This window comes from Mastacembelus armatus, chromosome 10, assembly GCF_900324485.2.
Source record: "Mastacembelus armatus chromosome 10, fMasArm1.2, whole genome shotgun sequence".
Taxonomy (NCBI): Eukaryota; Metazoa; Chordata; class Actinopteri; order Synbranchiformes; family Mastacembelidae; genus Mastacembelus; species Mastacembelus armatus.
The window spans coordinates 13,904,169-13,919,228 of NC_046642.1; the positions used below are offsets into that span (position 1 = coordinate 13,904,169).

General features: G+C 39.2%; 1 protein-coding gene across 1 annotated transcript; it reads left to right on the forward strand.

Annotated features, from left to right (window-relative positions):
- The first annotated feature begins 84 nt into the window (after positions 1 to 84).
- Positions 85 to 12,805, forward strand: LOC113144446 (CCR4-NOT transcription complex subunit 6). Its single transcript, XM_026330517.1, has 12 exons — positions 85 to 181; positions 1,256 to 1,377; positions 2,064 to 2,250; positions 2,584 to 2,669; positions 2,764 to 2,868; positions 3,066 to 3,134; positions 3,798 to 3,955; positions 4,650 to 4,804; positions 6,206 to 6,360; positions 6,477 to 6,710; positions 7,522 to 7,724; positions 7,900 to 12,805. The coding sequence occupies exons 2-12, from the start codon at positions 1,266 to 1,268 to the stop codon at positions 8,113 to 8,115; spliced, it is 1,680 nt and encodes a 559-aa protein (XP_026186302.1). The 5' UTR covers positions 85 to 181; positions 1,256 to 1,265; the 3' UTR covers positions 8,116 to 12,805.
- The last annotated feature ends 2,255 nt before the right edge of the window (positions 12,806 to 15,060 follow it).

Below are 15,060 nucleotides of genomic sequence, written 5' to 3' on the forward strand. Positions count from 1 at the left end.
TATTTACCCTGGTTCAACAGCTGGTTGGACCGTCCACCCGCCGACCAATAGGACGCAGCGCTGCTCTCGGCAGAAAAAAAACCCTACAGTCGCCATGATACAGCAGCGGAAACGGGTGAGAAGTAGCTAGAAAACAAAAGAGAACACGCAGTCGTCCTCGCGATTTGGTATGCTCTTGCAGGTAAAACCGAAATCCTTCTCATTAGAGTCAAAGCATTTTCACCCCATTCTCCACAGTCGTATTTAGTTGTCAAAGGCGTTGTGGCCATTTTCCGATGGACTGTGACTTATTTGACTAGGAAGTCGGTCAGCTTCGAGTAATTCGGATATGTTAGCTTTTAGCCAGCAAAGCTAATTCACGCTAAGCTGAACAGCTCGCAGTTGCATGCAAAACAAGCTTTGTGTTGCTTTGTGAGCTCATTTGCTCAGTATTTACGTCAACGACGGTAAATGTTGGCTCTGGAGGCTAGCTAGCAGTAGCTAACTAATGCGCTGTCTCGTGGCCTAGTGGTAATACGCAAGTCAGTCCTTTACTATTATGTAAACAACAATTATACATCTTCGTTTAGTATCATTTAGCATAACGCTATTTTTATAACCCGAACATAAAGCCATCCAGATGGTGAATTTTCACGAAGTGTGTCCGTTTTCCGTCCTACTAGTTAGCAAGAGAGCGTTAGCTATTTAGCGTTTGTTGTGTACAGTTTGATAGCTATATATTTAGGTTAAGCTAGGCTAACCAGCTAGCGACAATGAAAAAAATAGGCTAACATTAGCCTGTTACTTTAGTATTTTAAAGCGGCTGTTTTATTATTAGCTAACGATATTTGACTAATTAAAACTTTCCACAGTTGTAAATAACCCGGTTCATCAAGTTTAGCAATAAAAATAATGCACTACGTTGCTGAGTTTGTTTATTATGTAACTCCATCGAAATCACAGCCTGCAAATTAAGCTGTTAAAATGTTAATTAGCTTTGTTTATATTGCATTAGAAACTGTCGACAGCATCGTGACAGCTTGTTACTTCAACCATATCTTCTTGCCGACATGTGCACATGCGGGCACATGTATTTCAATTCTCAGTAATAAAAAAAAAAAAAAAAGTCACCTGACATAGTAAACTACACAACTTCTAAGCTAATTTACTCATACCTTCAGGTCAGAATGATTAAACTTGTTTACAGCTGATGGCATACTGGGAGATCTTAGTTCCTTACTCTGCTTATAAATAACATTTACAATTGTCCTTCCAGTGTTATAGGAATGCCCAAGGAAAAATATGACCCGCCAGACCCCAGGCGGATGTACACAATTATGTCCAGCGAGGAGGCAGCCAACGGGAAGAAGTCATACTGGGCTGAGCTGGAAATCAGTGGTAAGCATCGTCAACCAGTTTCTAGTTTTGCAGGTAAAGTAATTGGATTAGATTTGTACTGGTCACACAGATCAATGTCCTACAGTGAAATATATATATATATATTTGTATCATGGCTCACACTATTACTGGATATTTACTGTTCAAGTAAGACACTGGTCTTTTTTTTGTTTTGTTTGATAACAGCTTAAAATTAAGAGAAATATAATTTCATATAACCCAGGCAGCATATAACCACATGTAAATCAGAATGCAAGCTGGGAACATTGAGTCATGAAAATGTTTGCTTCAAAAATTAATTTAATGATTTATTTATTATTAGGCTTGTTGTAAGTACATTTTGTGTTAATGGGTTAATGAAATCATCATTAATCATCACAGTTCATTTGAGATGTATTCCCAAATCTGGTTTTACCAGGTGTAAAATGGGTCATTGTGAAATTGTTTTACATCACATATGTAACATGGGAGGCAACATCATCTGTATCTTAATGTGATTTTATTTGTCTGTTTTGGTATTTGGTGTTTTGGGAAAGGAATGCAGCCCTACAATGCTTGAGCATCAGTTCATACCAGTGGGGAAGCTAAAGATTTTGCTTTTGGAGCAAAAGGGGAAATAGTTGGACTAAGATTCATTCATTCAAAAAATTAACTTTTCTGTGTTCATTTTTTAACTGCCACTGTAGGTCGAGTAAGGAGTCTCAGCACAGCTCTGTGGTCTCTCACCCACCTCACTGCCCTGCACCTCAGTGACAACTCGCTGTCACGCATCCCGCCAGACATTGCCAAACTACATAACCTGGTGTACCTGGATCTCTCATCCAATAAGATCAGGAGCCTGCCGGCAGAGCTCGGCAACATGGTGTCTCTCAGGTGAGTGATTTCTTTTTATTGCTTGATTTGAACACATTTGAAAGAAGTAACAGTCATAGGTTTGATCTTGAAATTGATTTTGAACTTTCATATGCTGCACACTGCTGCCACTCATGGCAGTGTGAGTTTCTTGGGTAATCATAAACCCACTAACAATGCCCCCTTTTTTTTTTTTTTTTTTTTTATTTATAATGTATTTCACGGTCATCTAATAAAATAATTCAATTTAAATGGCAGTATTGTGCTAACTAATGTTCTTGAAGGGTTAAGAAAAATGGGTGTTTCTCAGGAGGGCTGGTTTCTAATAATCAAATTCCACAATGTCCTCCACAGGGAACTGCTTTTAAATAACAACCAGTTGCGGGTTCTGCCATTTGAATTGGGAAAACTGTTTCAGTTACAAACACTGGGGTTGAAAGGTGAGTGGCTTATCAATGTTTTTGTAGCCATTCTAGCCTTGAAATCCCATTGTTTTTTTTTAGCAGTGATTCAGCTTGGTTTACTTTTTGACAGGCAACCCACTTGCACAAGAAATTATGAGCCTCTACCAGGAACCTGATGGTACACGGAGACTGCTCAACTACTTGTTAGACAATCTGGCAGGGGCTATCAAGCGCAGTGAGTCCCCTATATTTCTAGCAATTTAGACACTGGAATAGGAATTCCATAAAGCCAGCTGTTTTTATTTCCTCACATGTTCATCACTGTATACTGTATAGATGAGGACATAGTGAGCCCTCCAGTCGTGTAACTTTGTTGAAGCCATTATATGACATCACTGTCACCCACATTGTGCCATTTTTCTGTCTTCTCAGTACCAACAGAGCAACCCCCAGCCCGGTCATGGATCTCACTCCAGGAACCAGACCGAACACGGCCCTCAGGTAAGGAGAAAAACAGTGAAACGTGACTTTGAATAAATGCGCATGCAAATGTTTGTCACACAAATGTACAGTGCAAGAACAGTAAGGATCAGGTACTTCTAACATTTCCAGTGTAGTATATGATGAGTACCTGTGATAAACAAAACTAACCAGCCAAACATTTTTTGCAGAAAAAGCCATAGCTCTCATACAAACATTTTAAGTGTTCTGTGTTTCCCTTGTTTTGAGCACTAATTCATGTTGGTTTACTCTATAGGGGAACGGGCATGACTGAGTCAGTGCTGTTTATAGTTTGAGGTGATTGCACAATTGTGATGCAGTTTTCAACCAGTCTGCATGTAAATGTGTGCACAGTAACGTTAGTAAAAAGATATTTAAAAAATCTTTTTGTATGGTGGCATATCTTTGTTGCCTATGTTTTCTTAGTAGTAAACATACTTTTGACTACGAATATTTCCAAGTGCTGGAGGCTCATCCTTTTTATACATTTTGTGTGTATAATGTGTTTGAGTGTGTGTATAAAGTACACAGCATGTGGCTGAATTGAATTTAGGTCACCTAATTAATCAAGTGTCTATATCTATCCCTAACATCTGAGGGAGCCATAAATCGTCAGCTTCTTTACCATTTCTAAGGTGACCATTTGTTCTTTTCTCCCTTCAGCGCTCTTCTCAGTGATGTGCTACAATGTGCTGTGTGATAAGTATGCCACACGACAACTATATGGCTACTGTCCGTCTTGGGCTCTAAACTGGGAGTACAGGAAGAAATCCATCATGCAGGAGATCCTTGGCTGCAATGCAGATATCATCAGTTTGCAGGTATGGATGTCAAATTATGTTTGCCTTTCACATAAATTAAATGTTTATTTTGTATATCAGTGCAGATCCAGAAAGAAAAAAATTTGCATTGGCTCATTGTAGCAGGATGTTTTTGGCCATACATCAAGTCAACACAAAAAAGCAACACCTTGTAAATTGCTATGCAGTCCAGTAAACTTGCAATACAAGCTCCCTTTGTGAAGCACTATGTTCTGTGTTGCCACTGAGCGCCGATATGAATCCATTTCCTGGTTCTTCTGGCAGAGGTTTGAATGTATTGCAGCTCATATTAGGGTGTAATTATTAGCCTCTGCAAAATTTGATTGCTCTCTGATTTGTGGAGGTGTTTGAGAGGTTATCGTCATCTTGGTTGATCTTATCTTTTTGATATGCTTTTGTATTTGGATAATTGCTTTTGTTTCTCGTTTAAAAAAAAAAAAAAGTAACTAAATCACGTCTAACTAAGAGTAATGTCTAATATTTAGATTTACATATGTTCATTGACAGGGAACAGCCCTAGGAAAGGTATCCCCCTGCACTGCTTTGAGTAGTGAATAATTTACTAGATAATGTGTCATGAATGATGGTTTCTTACTCTTACTCTTTTCTGTGTTATATTAAAATGTTTAATTTTAGAATTACAGTTTTATGAATGTTTTTATACTTCAGCCTTTGCTGTTTTTGTTGATCATAGGAAGTTGAGACAGAGCAGTACTACAGTTTCTTCTTGCCTGAGCTGAAGGAGCAGGGATATGACGGGTTTTTCAGTCCAAAGTCACGAGCTAGGACTATGTCAGAGTCAGACCGCAAACACGTGGACGGATGTGCAATTTTCTACAAGACGGAAAAGTATGTACCCACAGCTTTATAGTTCATTGTCCTGTAGCCTGTATGTTTTGGTATCATTCCCTAATAAGATTTAAAAATACATTATTCTCAAACCTTTGTACAGTTCAATATACATGATTGAGTCTAAATTTCATTTGAGTCTAAATGCCAGAATTAGTGGCTTGTAACTCTTGACAGTCAGAGCCACAAAAATCTAATCCTGCTGGTTTTCCAGCTGGTAATTTAATATCTAACACTGTTATTTTATGAGGTAACATTGTCGCTGTAGGATAGCCCTTAATATTGTTGTCTAAATGATTTGTAATTGTGCAATTTTAGTTGATCTCGAAGCTTGTGACGTTTTCCTTCCATTAAACAGATGCAATAAGTTTGAGTCTGAAAGAACTCACATATCGCGGCTGAAAGCCTTTCGCTCCAGGGCCAGTGTGTAATCCTGGAAAACTGTAACCTGTGCTAATTTTACATTGCTATGTTTTGATGGTGTCAGCTGGATGGAGCTATCACTACTGACCAGCCTAACTGGTTTGAAAATAAGAAGTTTTTTTCACGTTTTCGTTGTAGCCTTCAGACTGATTAATATCGATTCTACTCATCTTGACAAAGCATTTGTGTAATGTGCTCATAACCTAAATGCCTACTGTGCTCTCATCCATGCCATAGTTTCAGAAACTGTAAAACCTCAAGTCCTCTTCATTCTTTGTTGAAAAAGAAAGTTACATGAATATTGTAAGCACCAAACAAATGGCTAACTCAGTTGTTCAGTTCAGTCTTTAATCACTGAGTTTGTCTAGTTAAAGAGCTTCATTTACTTCTTTCAGTGGTTAATATAGATGCAGAAAATAGGTGATGTTTTTAAAAAAAGTTAACCCAATTACATTCATGTATTACTAGCCCATTTTAATACAGGAAGCCCATTTGAATACAGGAACATTTTTTTGACATTAAATTAAAAACCCATAAAGCCTGAACCTTCATCCTGCTCTGATCCCTGTATTTTTACTAAAAGGATCAGTCACTATTATGTTTACTGGACATCATCAGCCATTTATATTTTAATTTTACCAGAATAACCAAAATGTGACCCAGCTTAGGGGCTATCTCCCTCAGGAGAATATTATTTTCTTATAGTAAGTCAGTTGGGTGGGAAAAAAAGATCCACAAGCATAATTATTTATGAGCCATTATAGGCCACGGCAACAATAACTTTGGACCTTTTAGATTGTTTTGTTAATACGTTTTTTTTGTTTGTTTGTTTGTTTGTTTGTTTGTTTTTTTGGGTCATGCAGAGAGTTCAAATCCAGGACTGTTTTGCAACACATCATAAATCGTGTTTCGTATTATTCATTTATTCCCAACACTGTTTATAGTGGTTATATTAAGTCCTCCTCTCCCCTGTCTCAGGTTCAGCGCAGTGCAGAAGCACACAGTGGAGTTCAACCAGCTGGCCATGGCTAACTCCGAGGGCTCAGAGGCTATGCTGAACAGGGTGATGACCAAGGACAACATCGGGGTAGCTGTACTGCTTGAGGTCCGCAAAGAGATGATGGAGGTCTCCTGTGAGTAGCCAGCATCGTTTATCAGAAACTCAGAGAGAAGATGGTGTTGCAGTACAAGGGATTGTAATTTGTCTTTGCATCTTTTCTCCCTACTCACCCTTTTCCCCACTTTCCAGCTGGAAAGTCACTCCACGGCATGGAGAAGCAGCTGCTCCTGGTAGCCAATGCCCACATGCACTGGGACCCAGAGTACTCTGACGTCAAGCTGGTCCAGACCATGATGTTCCTGTCAGAGGTCAAGAACATAGTGGACAAAGCCACGCGCAGCCTCAAGTTGTCTTCTGTCTCTGGTGAGACCAATGCCATTCCACTGGTGCTGTGCGCTGACCTCAACTCCTTGCCCGACTCTGGTAAGTAAGCCAGACAAAGAGAGCTATGCTGTATCAGACCACAGAGATTTTGTTCATAAATATAGCACATGCATTGAAAACACTACAAATGTAATTATGAGGTTTTTGGTTGATTTCCCTTAATCTCTTAACAATATGTTGAGGTGCCTTTGAGCAAAACGGAGCCAGTCACATTTTATAGAGTAAATGGAGAAATAATGTGCAGATTAATTGGTTGTTAGTGCAGTTTGCTAGGCCAGTTCTCGAATGTGCTTTACAGTCAATTACAACACATTAATTCAGCCCTTACCAAGTGTAAAGTTGTAGTAAATCAGTTAGCTGAATGACAGAAAGATGTACCAATCTCTCCTGTATGCATCTCATTTAATAATCCATTGACATGGGTGACTTTCTCCTATTTTATCACTCTGACCTTATTTCTTTCACATGTCAGTCTTTATGTTGAGGCACAGCAGGTGAAGATAAACTTGTCCTGAAAAGGTATTCAAGCTTTCCTGCTTCGATTTTGATGCATTGCACATTTTATCCCACAGGATGGCACGAGGCAGGTATTATACTGATGTTTTTGTGTGAAGGTGAAACGGATGTGAAATAGTTTCTATACAAAAACACTGGCATGGCTTCCAATCTAAGAGAGAAGTAATAATAATGTTAGACAGTAGATACTACCTGTTAACTTTGGAGTATCCAAAGTTTCTTCATGTTGAGATGCCATGAATGTGCTTGTGGTTAACAGTAGGAACAGACTTGGTTTGGTTATCAATGACCTTTCCTAAATCTGACTGAAAGGACTTCTCTCTCCTCTGTTCAGGCGTAGTAGAGTACCTGAGTACTGGTGGAGTGGACTGCACCCACAAGGACTTCAAGGAGCTTCGTTACAGCGACAGCCTGACCAAATTCAATTGCAATGGCAAGAACAGCACGTCCAATGGCAGGATCACCCACGGCTTCAAGCTCAAGAGCGCCTACGAAAACGGCCTGATGCCTTACACCAACTACACCTTCGACTTCAAGGTAACTGTGCTGCTATCACACAGATATATAATTGGATTTGTAGTTATTACATTGTGTTCCTCAGTATGTACAGAGAAGCACAATTAAGTATGTTCAAATACAAACGTTCATAGACTTTTAATAATGATTGGAACTGTTGCTGAGGTGATGACCATCCTTCTTCTTCTCCATTCAGGGTGTCATCGACTATATTTTCTACTCCAAGCCTCACCTGAACGTGCTGGGTATCTTAGGCCCCCTGGACCCCCACTGGCTTGTAGAGAACAATGTCAGCGGCTGCCCACATCCTCACATCCCCTCCGACCACTTCTCTCTCTTCGCCCAGCTGGAGCTGCTCCTGCCCAACGTGCCCCCCCAGGTCAATGGGCTCCACTTGCCTGCACGCAGGTAGTGAGTCCCTGCCACACCACCAGAGGGAGCTGCAACTACAGGCTCTCCTTTTCAACCCTCTCCTCCCTCCCACTACCAGCTCTTTGCTCCACCGCACCAGAGGAGGAAGACAAAAAAACACAACCTGTAAAATATTCGTACAGTGAGGTCTGGCCGACAGGGATTTCGTATAACGTTATAGATATTCTATATTTTTCTTCTTTCTTTTTCTGTTTTTCTTTATTGTTCTTTTTTTAACTGCTTGATTCAGTCCTGTTTGAGTATCATATTTTGTGTTTTGGACTCCCTTTCCTCCTCAAAATCCACCCACCCACCCACTCTGCTTCTGTCTTTCAAACTAAAGGGGATGGTAGCTCATTCAGATTTGTCACACGAGGCACTGTTTAGTTTTAGAGAGAGGGGAAAATTAGAAGTGGCTGACGGGACAACATCCACCTGAAAAGCTCCATAGCTGATGGTCTGCTTGTCTGTCTGTCCTGTATAAATCTGAAACCAGCAAAGACAGAAGACTTGTCAGTCTCAGACCTCCATTATTGCTGGTGCTTGTTTTCCCATGTACTCTGGTAAGCCAGTGTACTTTCTCAGTCTCTCTGAGGTGCACACACTTCAGTCTGACATGGTTAGCTAAGAGCAGCTTTTACGCGGAAGAGCATTCCTGGAAGGTGGATGTAGCGCAGCTTGTGTGAGGTGAGATTTCCTGCTGTCATTCAGTGGTGCTGAGGCCTTTTGTGTAGTCACGGCCTCCCGTGGTGCTACAAGATAGTCTACACCTCTGACCTTGGCCCTGGTGGCTTAGCTACCAAACCCACAGATGCCTCAAGAACCAGTCGTCCGAGAAACTACATTCGCCAGCATGTAGTGTCAAGGAAGGATGAGAGCAGCTACCATCCTGTTTATGGACTGTTTCACCCGAGCTTGTATAGTTGTTAGGAGAGTCTTGTGCTTAGGAGCTTGTGTGGCTCATGTATCACCTTTTGGATTTGGGCTGATGGGCAAAGCGATTGGGGGGCTATCACAAATCTTTTCTTTGTCTTGATTGCTTTTAGGCAGAGAGAGCGAGTACTGGCTGATACACGGGAGTAAAACCAGCATTCCTCTCACTTTTTGGAGTTGCCACCCAACTCCAGACATGCAAGCTTACACTGACACACACATGCACACACACATACATGTATACAGGTAATTTGAAGGCAGATCTGTAGCACTGTCTCTGAGGCCAGTAGTGACTTTCCCCAGCCATAAATTCCATAAACAAAAGCAGTGGTTTTTTTCACAAGTGTTTGTACAGAATAGAAATCTAGACTCAGTCTTTACATGATTGTATATGAACCACAAAAGACCTGTTTTCTGGCGTTTTTTGTACTAAGAGTAAATTATGATCAGATTTGAAAAAAAGATTGTATTGTAAACTATGGCTAAATTTTTATCCAGTTAATGTTAAGAATTGATATTACCAGCTTGTACAAAAGACGTAAGAAAAGGTTGTTCAAGGCGTTCGCTGTCACAACTTTGCACTCCCTAGAGATGAACTGTAATTAATGTAACAGTATTGTTTTGGTTTTTTTTTTTTTTTTAATTTCTCTCCCCCATCTCTCTCTGCCATTGATTGGATTTGCTGGCATTTTGCTGCAATTGTAAATAGACACTGACTATATTCTGCCTGTTGCTTCTTGCCCATTAACAAAGCCATTGATCCACACTGCTGCCATCACTTCAGAGACAAAAGGGCCCTCGAGAATGAGTCACAGCCCACCAGTGACTTCATATTTTCATTTTTATATCTTTTACTAGTGACGTGACTGATACAACCTATGTAAATCCCACATGTACAACAAAACATTGTGCCTCACTGTAGCGGTTGTTGTTGTCTTGCACTATTTACATTCAACGAACGCCTGAACAACCTTTTCTCCTTTTATTTTTAAATACTGTTGAGACATTTGTGAAGATTTTATGTCCTTTCTGGTTTTTGTTAATGTTGATTTCCTTTTTTATGAGCTGTGACAATGTTATGATGTGTATATCCTTCCTATTCATTGAGCTCTCTAGTAATCAGGTATGCTTTCTCCACTGATCCATTCTCCTCTCCTGTCCCTAAGGGACATAAGTAGGATGTCTTATCTTTATCAAATCCACTCTCTCAAATTGTTTTGCTCCCTCGTACCTTAGCACAGCTCCATGCCCAGAGCCCTAAAATACCTAGAGCTTAGCTCCTTCCTGGCCATGAATTTTAAATCTCCTTAAGCCTCAACCACCTAACCTCAGACTTTACCTACAACTGTATTGCTCAAGCTGTGTCTTTTAAAGCCCTTTGCTCAACCACTTTGTATAGTTCTCTTACCCTTGTCACTGCAGCTATAGTGCCATCTGTGGATCCTCAGCATTGAGAAGGTGGAAGGCTCATTTTGCGCCACTAAGGGTTGAGCGACAGTGAGCTCAGCTAATCTTTATGCTTTTTTTTTTTTTTTTTTTTTTTTTTTTTGAAGGCCAGGAAAACATGTTGCTATGAATGAAATTTGTTACATCTGAGACCAACGAGCAATCTGTCAGTGGTGAAATGAGTACTTATTCCCATGCTTTTACCAGATAAAATGGACAATGAGCACTTAGTAGATTCAGATGCAGCTCCCCTCATTCCCGTCCCATCAAATTAGTGAGTAAAGATCTCATTACTTTAATGTATATGTTGAAATGACATTTTTTAAAGCAAGAGGGAAGCAAGGAAATAGGAAGTATGAATTTAATCCTGAGATCAAGGTTTCTTGTCCATTTTATTGCTCCCTGCATCTTTTTAACTTTGTTTTCCAATGGAAACCAATGTGTCCGGTTTGATTTTCTTTTCTTGAATGGCATTAGTATTGTAGTAGATTTAAAGGCTAGCTTTTTTGTAAAGTGTGAATAAAAGATGTATCTCATGTTTCCTTTCTAAAAAGCTATTGAATTGTGTTGTTGATGTGTAAATCATGAATTCTATGATGGTGTTATGTTTGCTGCATTGTTTTTACTTTTATGTTTTTTTTTCTTTTTTTTCCATTTACTTTTATCCCATCACAAACCAAATCCTCTGTAGAAGTCATGGTGAGTCATTGTCTTTGACGCATTGATTTAAAGAATTTGAATGTTCCTGATGATGCCTCGTAGAATGAAGGATTGAGTGCTTACTGGAGGAAGAAAACCTGCATCATTGGTATCAGTTTAAACTTTCAGCACAGGGATATTCAAATTTTCTTCTTTTTTTTTTTTTTTTTTTCTACTTTTCAGCTTTATTTTTGATGTTTCATGGCACTAGCTGGAGAGTGCTAGTGCATGTAGGTTAGGGCAGCAGAGCTGTCTTACTAGTGGCTGCAGTTCAGTCCTAGACAACACTGTTGTGACTGGTGTAAAACATGTTTGTAAGACTAAGCTAATGATGTGCCACTGGTCGTTAGACTGGTCCTCCGATTTTTATTTTTATTTTTTTTTTCTCGATTACTACTAGTCCATTTCACTCTGTTCTTGTGCATCACAGTGGTGATAGTTACCCTAGCTAGCTACTATTGATAGTCACTGATATGACTCTTAAATCTAGGTTGTTGACTTCCCATCCCCTCCTCTTGTTGAACAGACATTACAGACATTATGGTTTTGGACTGAAAATCTGGCAAATCACAGAGCTGAGTTACATCACTCTGTTAGCTTCAGCGGGTGATCACATTGGTGGCTTTGTACTTTTTCACTGTTGCATTGTTTCATAGTTGGCTTGTTTAGGCATAAAGTGATTTTCCAGGCTGCATCTCTTTGTAATGGTGCACACCAAAGCTGCTTGTAGTTCAGTTCTCTTTTGTAAATCAGTTTCTCTCAGCAACCAGTCACATCTTTTTTTTTTTTTTTAAATTAAACTATATTTTACTATACAAATCATAGTCTTCATGCAACGCAGGGCTGTAAGGAAAGCACGGTATTTTTTTTATCCTTTTCCTTGAAACATCAATAGTCAAGATTGTCGCTATTTTGGTGTATTAGTCCATCAACTCATGTTCAAGGCATCTTTTTCCAAAAATACTTGGCAATAATATCCAGAAACATTCAGAATGGGTTTTTAGATATTTTATCTGGAAAATGTAGCTTTCATCTTTAAAACTGTGGTGTTTTTGTTTTTTTTTTTTTCCTTTTTTTTTTTAACTTTAAAACTTGCCATCTTCAACTTTTCAGACCCTTTTGTTCCCTGGGGAAAAAAAAGAAAAACTTTCTTTCCCTTTGATTCATCCATCTTGTATATTTGCTCATCTTCCCCCTGCCGATCTAGTGGTAGTTGTTCATGATCAGGATTGTCTATCTGTAGTCAGCTGAGTACATATATTGATCTGTGTCACTGTGTTTATGCACTGGACCAACTATTGTTTACCATTCATGAAATACCAGCAAAAAAAAAAAAAAATGACAAAACACTTGCACAATGTTGTAGAATGTCCATTAACCCAGATGAGAAATCAAGGCAGCTGTTTTCAAATCAACACATACTGTTTTAAAAAGAAACTGAATGGTAAACAATGCTTTCTGTTGTACCCCTTAGCCGTCCTCTCGATTCTCTTTGGACTAGTTTTGTTCTTTTATTTTTTCTGTTTGACTACAGGTTCTGCTTGTTTCCTTTACACCTACCTATGTATTTTCCTACTTCTGGTTGAAAATAAATTCTATATTATCTGTTTCAAGCTGTGTCACCTCTTATTCTTTGCAATGGATATTGAAAATAAATTCTATATCTGTTCTCCTTGTCTTGCCTCCTTTTGCTTTCTTGTTTTTCTCTTTTTTTGCTGTTGTTCCTGAGACCTGACTCAATGCAGTAAATTGTATTTTTAGTGTTTATTTTCACACTTTGTCCAGTGACCAGCCATTTAAAATGTAGCAAAGATGCTGTGAAAGCAAGCAGGTAACTTAATCGACAAAGCTTTCAAATAATAGTATAGGTTTTTCTTTTTTAAAATGTTTTTTGGTCAATGTTGAAGCAGAAAGTGTATGAAATAGCCACTGGAGCAGGAGTGGGCAGCCCATGTTCCTCACGGTCCACTGTTCTGCCTACTTGTCATTTCTGTCTGCCCTGCCCACTGCTGATTACCTGGATCAGGTGTGTTCACTCAGTCAGAAGCTGGAATATACCATCTCAGCTGAGGGTGGAGTGGGGGAAGAAGAAGTAAACTGGTGTCTTCCAGCTTCTGATCGACTGAACACACCTGATCTTTTTATTTATTTTATTTTTTCATTATATGTTTCATTATTTTCTCTTACTAATAACATTTCGAAGTCAATGGTGCTTCTCTGGGTGTTTATATTGTGATTTAAGTGCTGGATGGTACAAATAGACCCACCTCTCTCAGTGGGTTATTTGGTTCCTTCCAGTTGGAGAGCAGGTTGTCCCATTTGTACAGTGTGAGCTGGCAGCTGTGGCGGTGCCAGTGTGAGGTATGAGTAACCACAATATACAATAATGTTATGAATTTTAAGAAATTATAAACACAAGAGCACTATCGCTTCCACATTTAAAATGATTTTTATCATTAGCAGTTCACAAGTGGTTAGTGTTAGCTTTAGGCCTTTGTAATATTTAGCAGACGTTAATATTACGTTTTTTTGTCAAAGAAAATGAATACTGAAATATGTCCTATAACCAGAGACAAGAGTTTTATGAAGAGTCTGTAGTTAGTTTAAAGTACCTACGTGTTGAGAATGTAAACTTACATGAACAGTTCAATGTGTGATATTTGCAGTCATCTATTAGCAGAAATGGTATTCACATAGAAGCTGTCATTAGTGTGTAACCTCTGGAAAACACTAACTGATGCATTAATCTGAGAATGAGCCTTTTAAATCTACATAGGGAGCAGGTCCCCTTTTAAGAAGGCAGACATGTTGCACTGCCATGTTTCTACAGTAGCCCAGAATGGACAAACCAAACACTGGCTTGGCTCTAGACAGAGGGTCATGTTTTGTTTTAAAGGTGACAGCCTCTGTCACGTCTGAAGACCAGGGGTTTAGGATGTGATGGGTGCTTAGAAGTTCACATTTTACACATTGCACATTTAACATAGCTTAAATAATCAGCAGTGTTGGCTAGGTGACCTGATGTGTTGTTTTGTGTTATGGTGCAGGATTTAATTTATGTTGTAAATAAATTTGTATGATTAATTTAAACTTTTCTGTTGATCTCGTGAAGTAGTGAAAATCCACCCCCCCCAATCAAAAATTGTAGTGACGCCTCTGTCAGCTGGTGTTTGCTTGCAATTAGAACTTGTACTCTCACTCTCTGTGACACATATTTCCAGACCAGTGAATAACCGAGACCATCTTGGCTGAAGCATCTGTGTCAGCAAAGTACACACACACCCTGAAGTGTCCTTTAGTAAGACATTGAGCCATTATCAGCACCATGGGTTCTGTTTTATAGTCGAGCCTGACCTTTGATTTTCCTCCAGGATGGCAAATGAAAAGAGAATTTCCCATTGGGGATCAATAAAGTTTAACATTAACATTTAATACCTAAAATAGCCTGAGGATGACAGTTTATGTATTATCATTTGTGGGCACATGGTGGAGCCAAAGGATCACCTCCAGACAAGCACTGAAAACTGATTGGTCTGTGTCCTCCATCGAAAGAGTTACGACGCCAGGTCCAAACGAGTCACCCAGGGCTCATAACATGGAGTGAGTTTAGAGAAGAGGAACAGTGCAAGGCAGGAAGGAAAGATTAGTTAGAACACAGTGCGATCACAATATTCTCCAAGGCTTTAGTCATTGGACGTGATGTTAGACTGTACGGGACATTGTAGAACATTGTGGTGTAAATAAATGTTTTTTTTTTTACCTTTGATTTACCAATTATAGCTACTGAGAGTTACAGTACTATGTATGCATTATGTTGTACTGTATGTGTTAACTTCTAAACAAAGGTCAATTTCAAAAATTCGTAGCG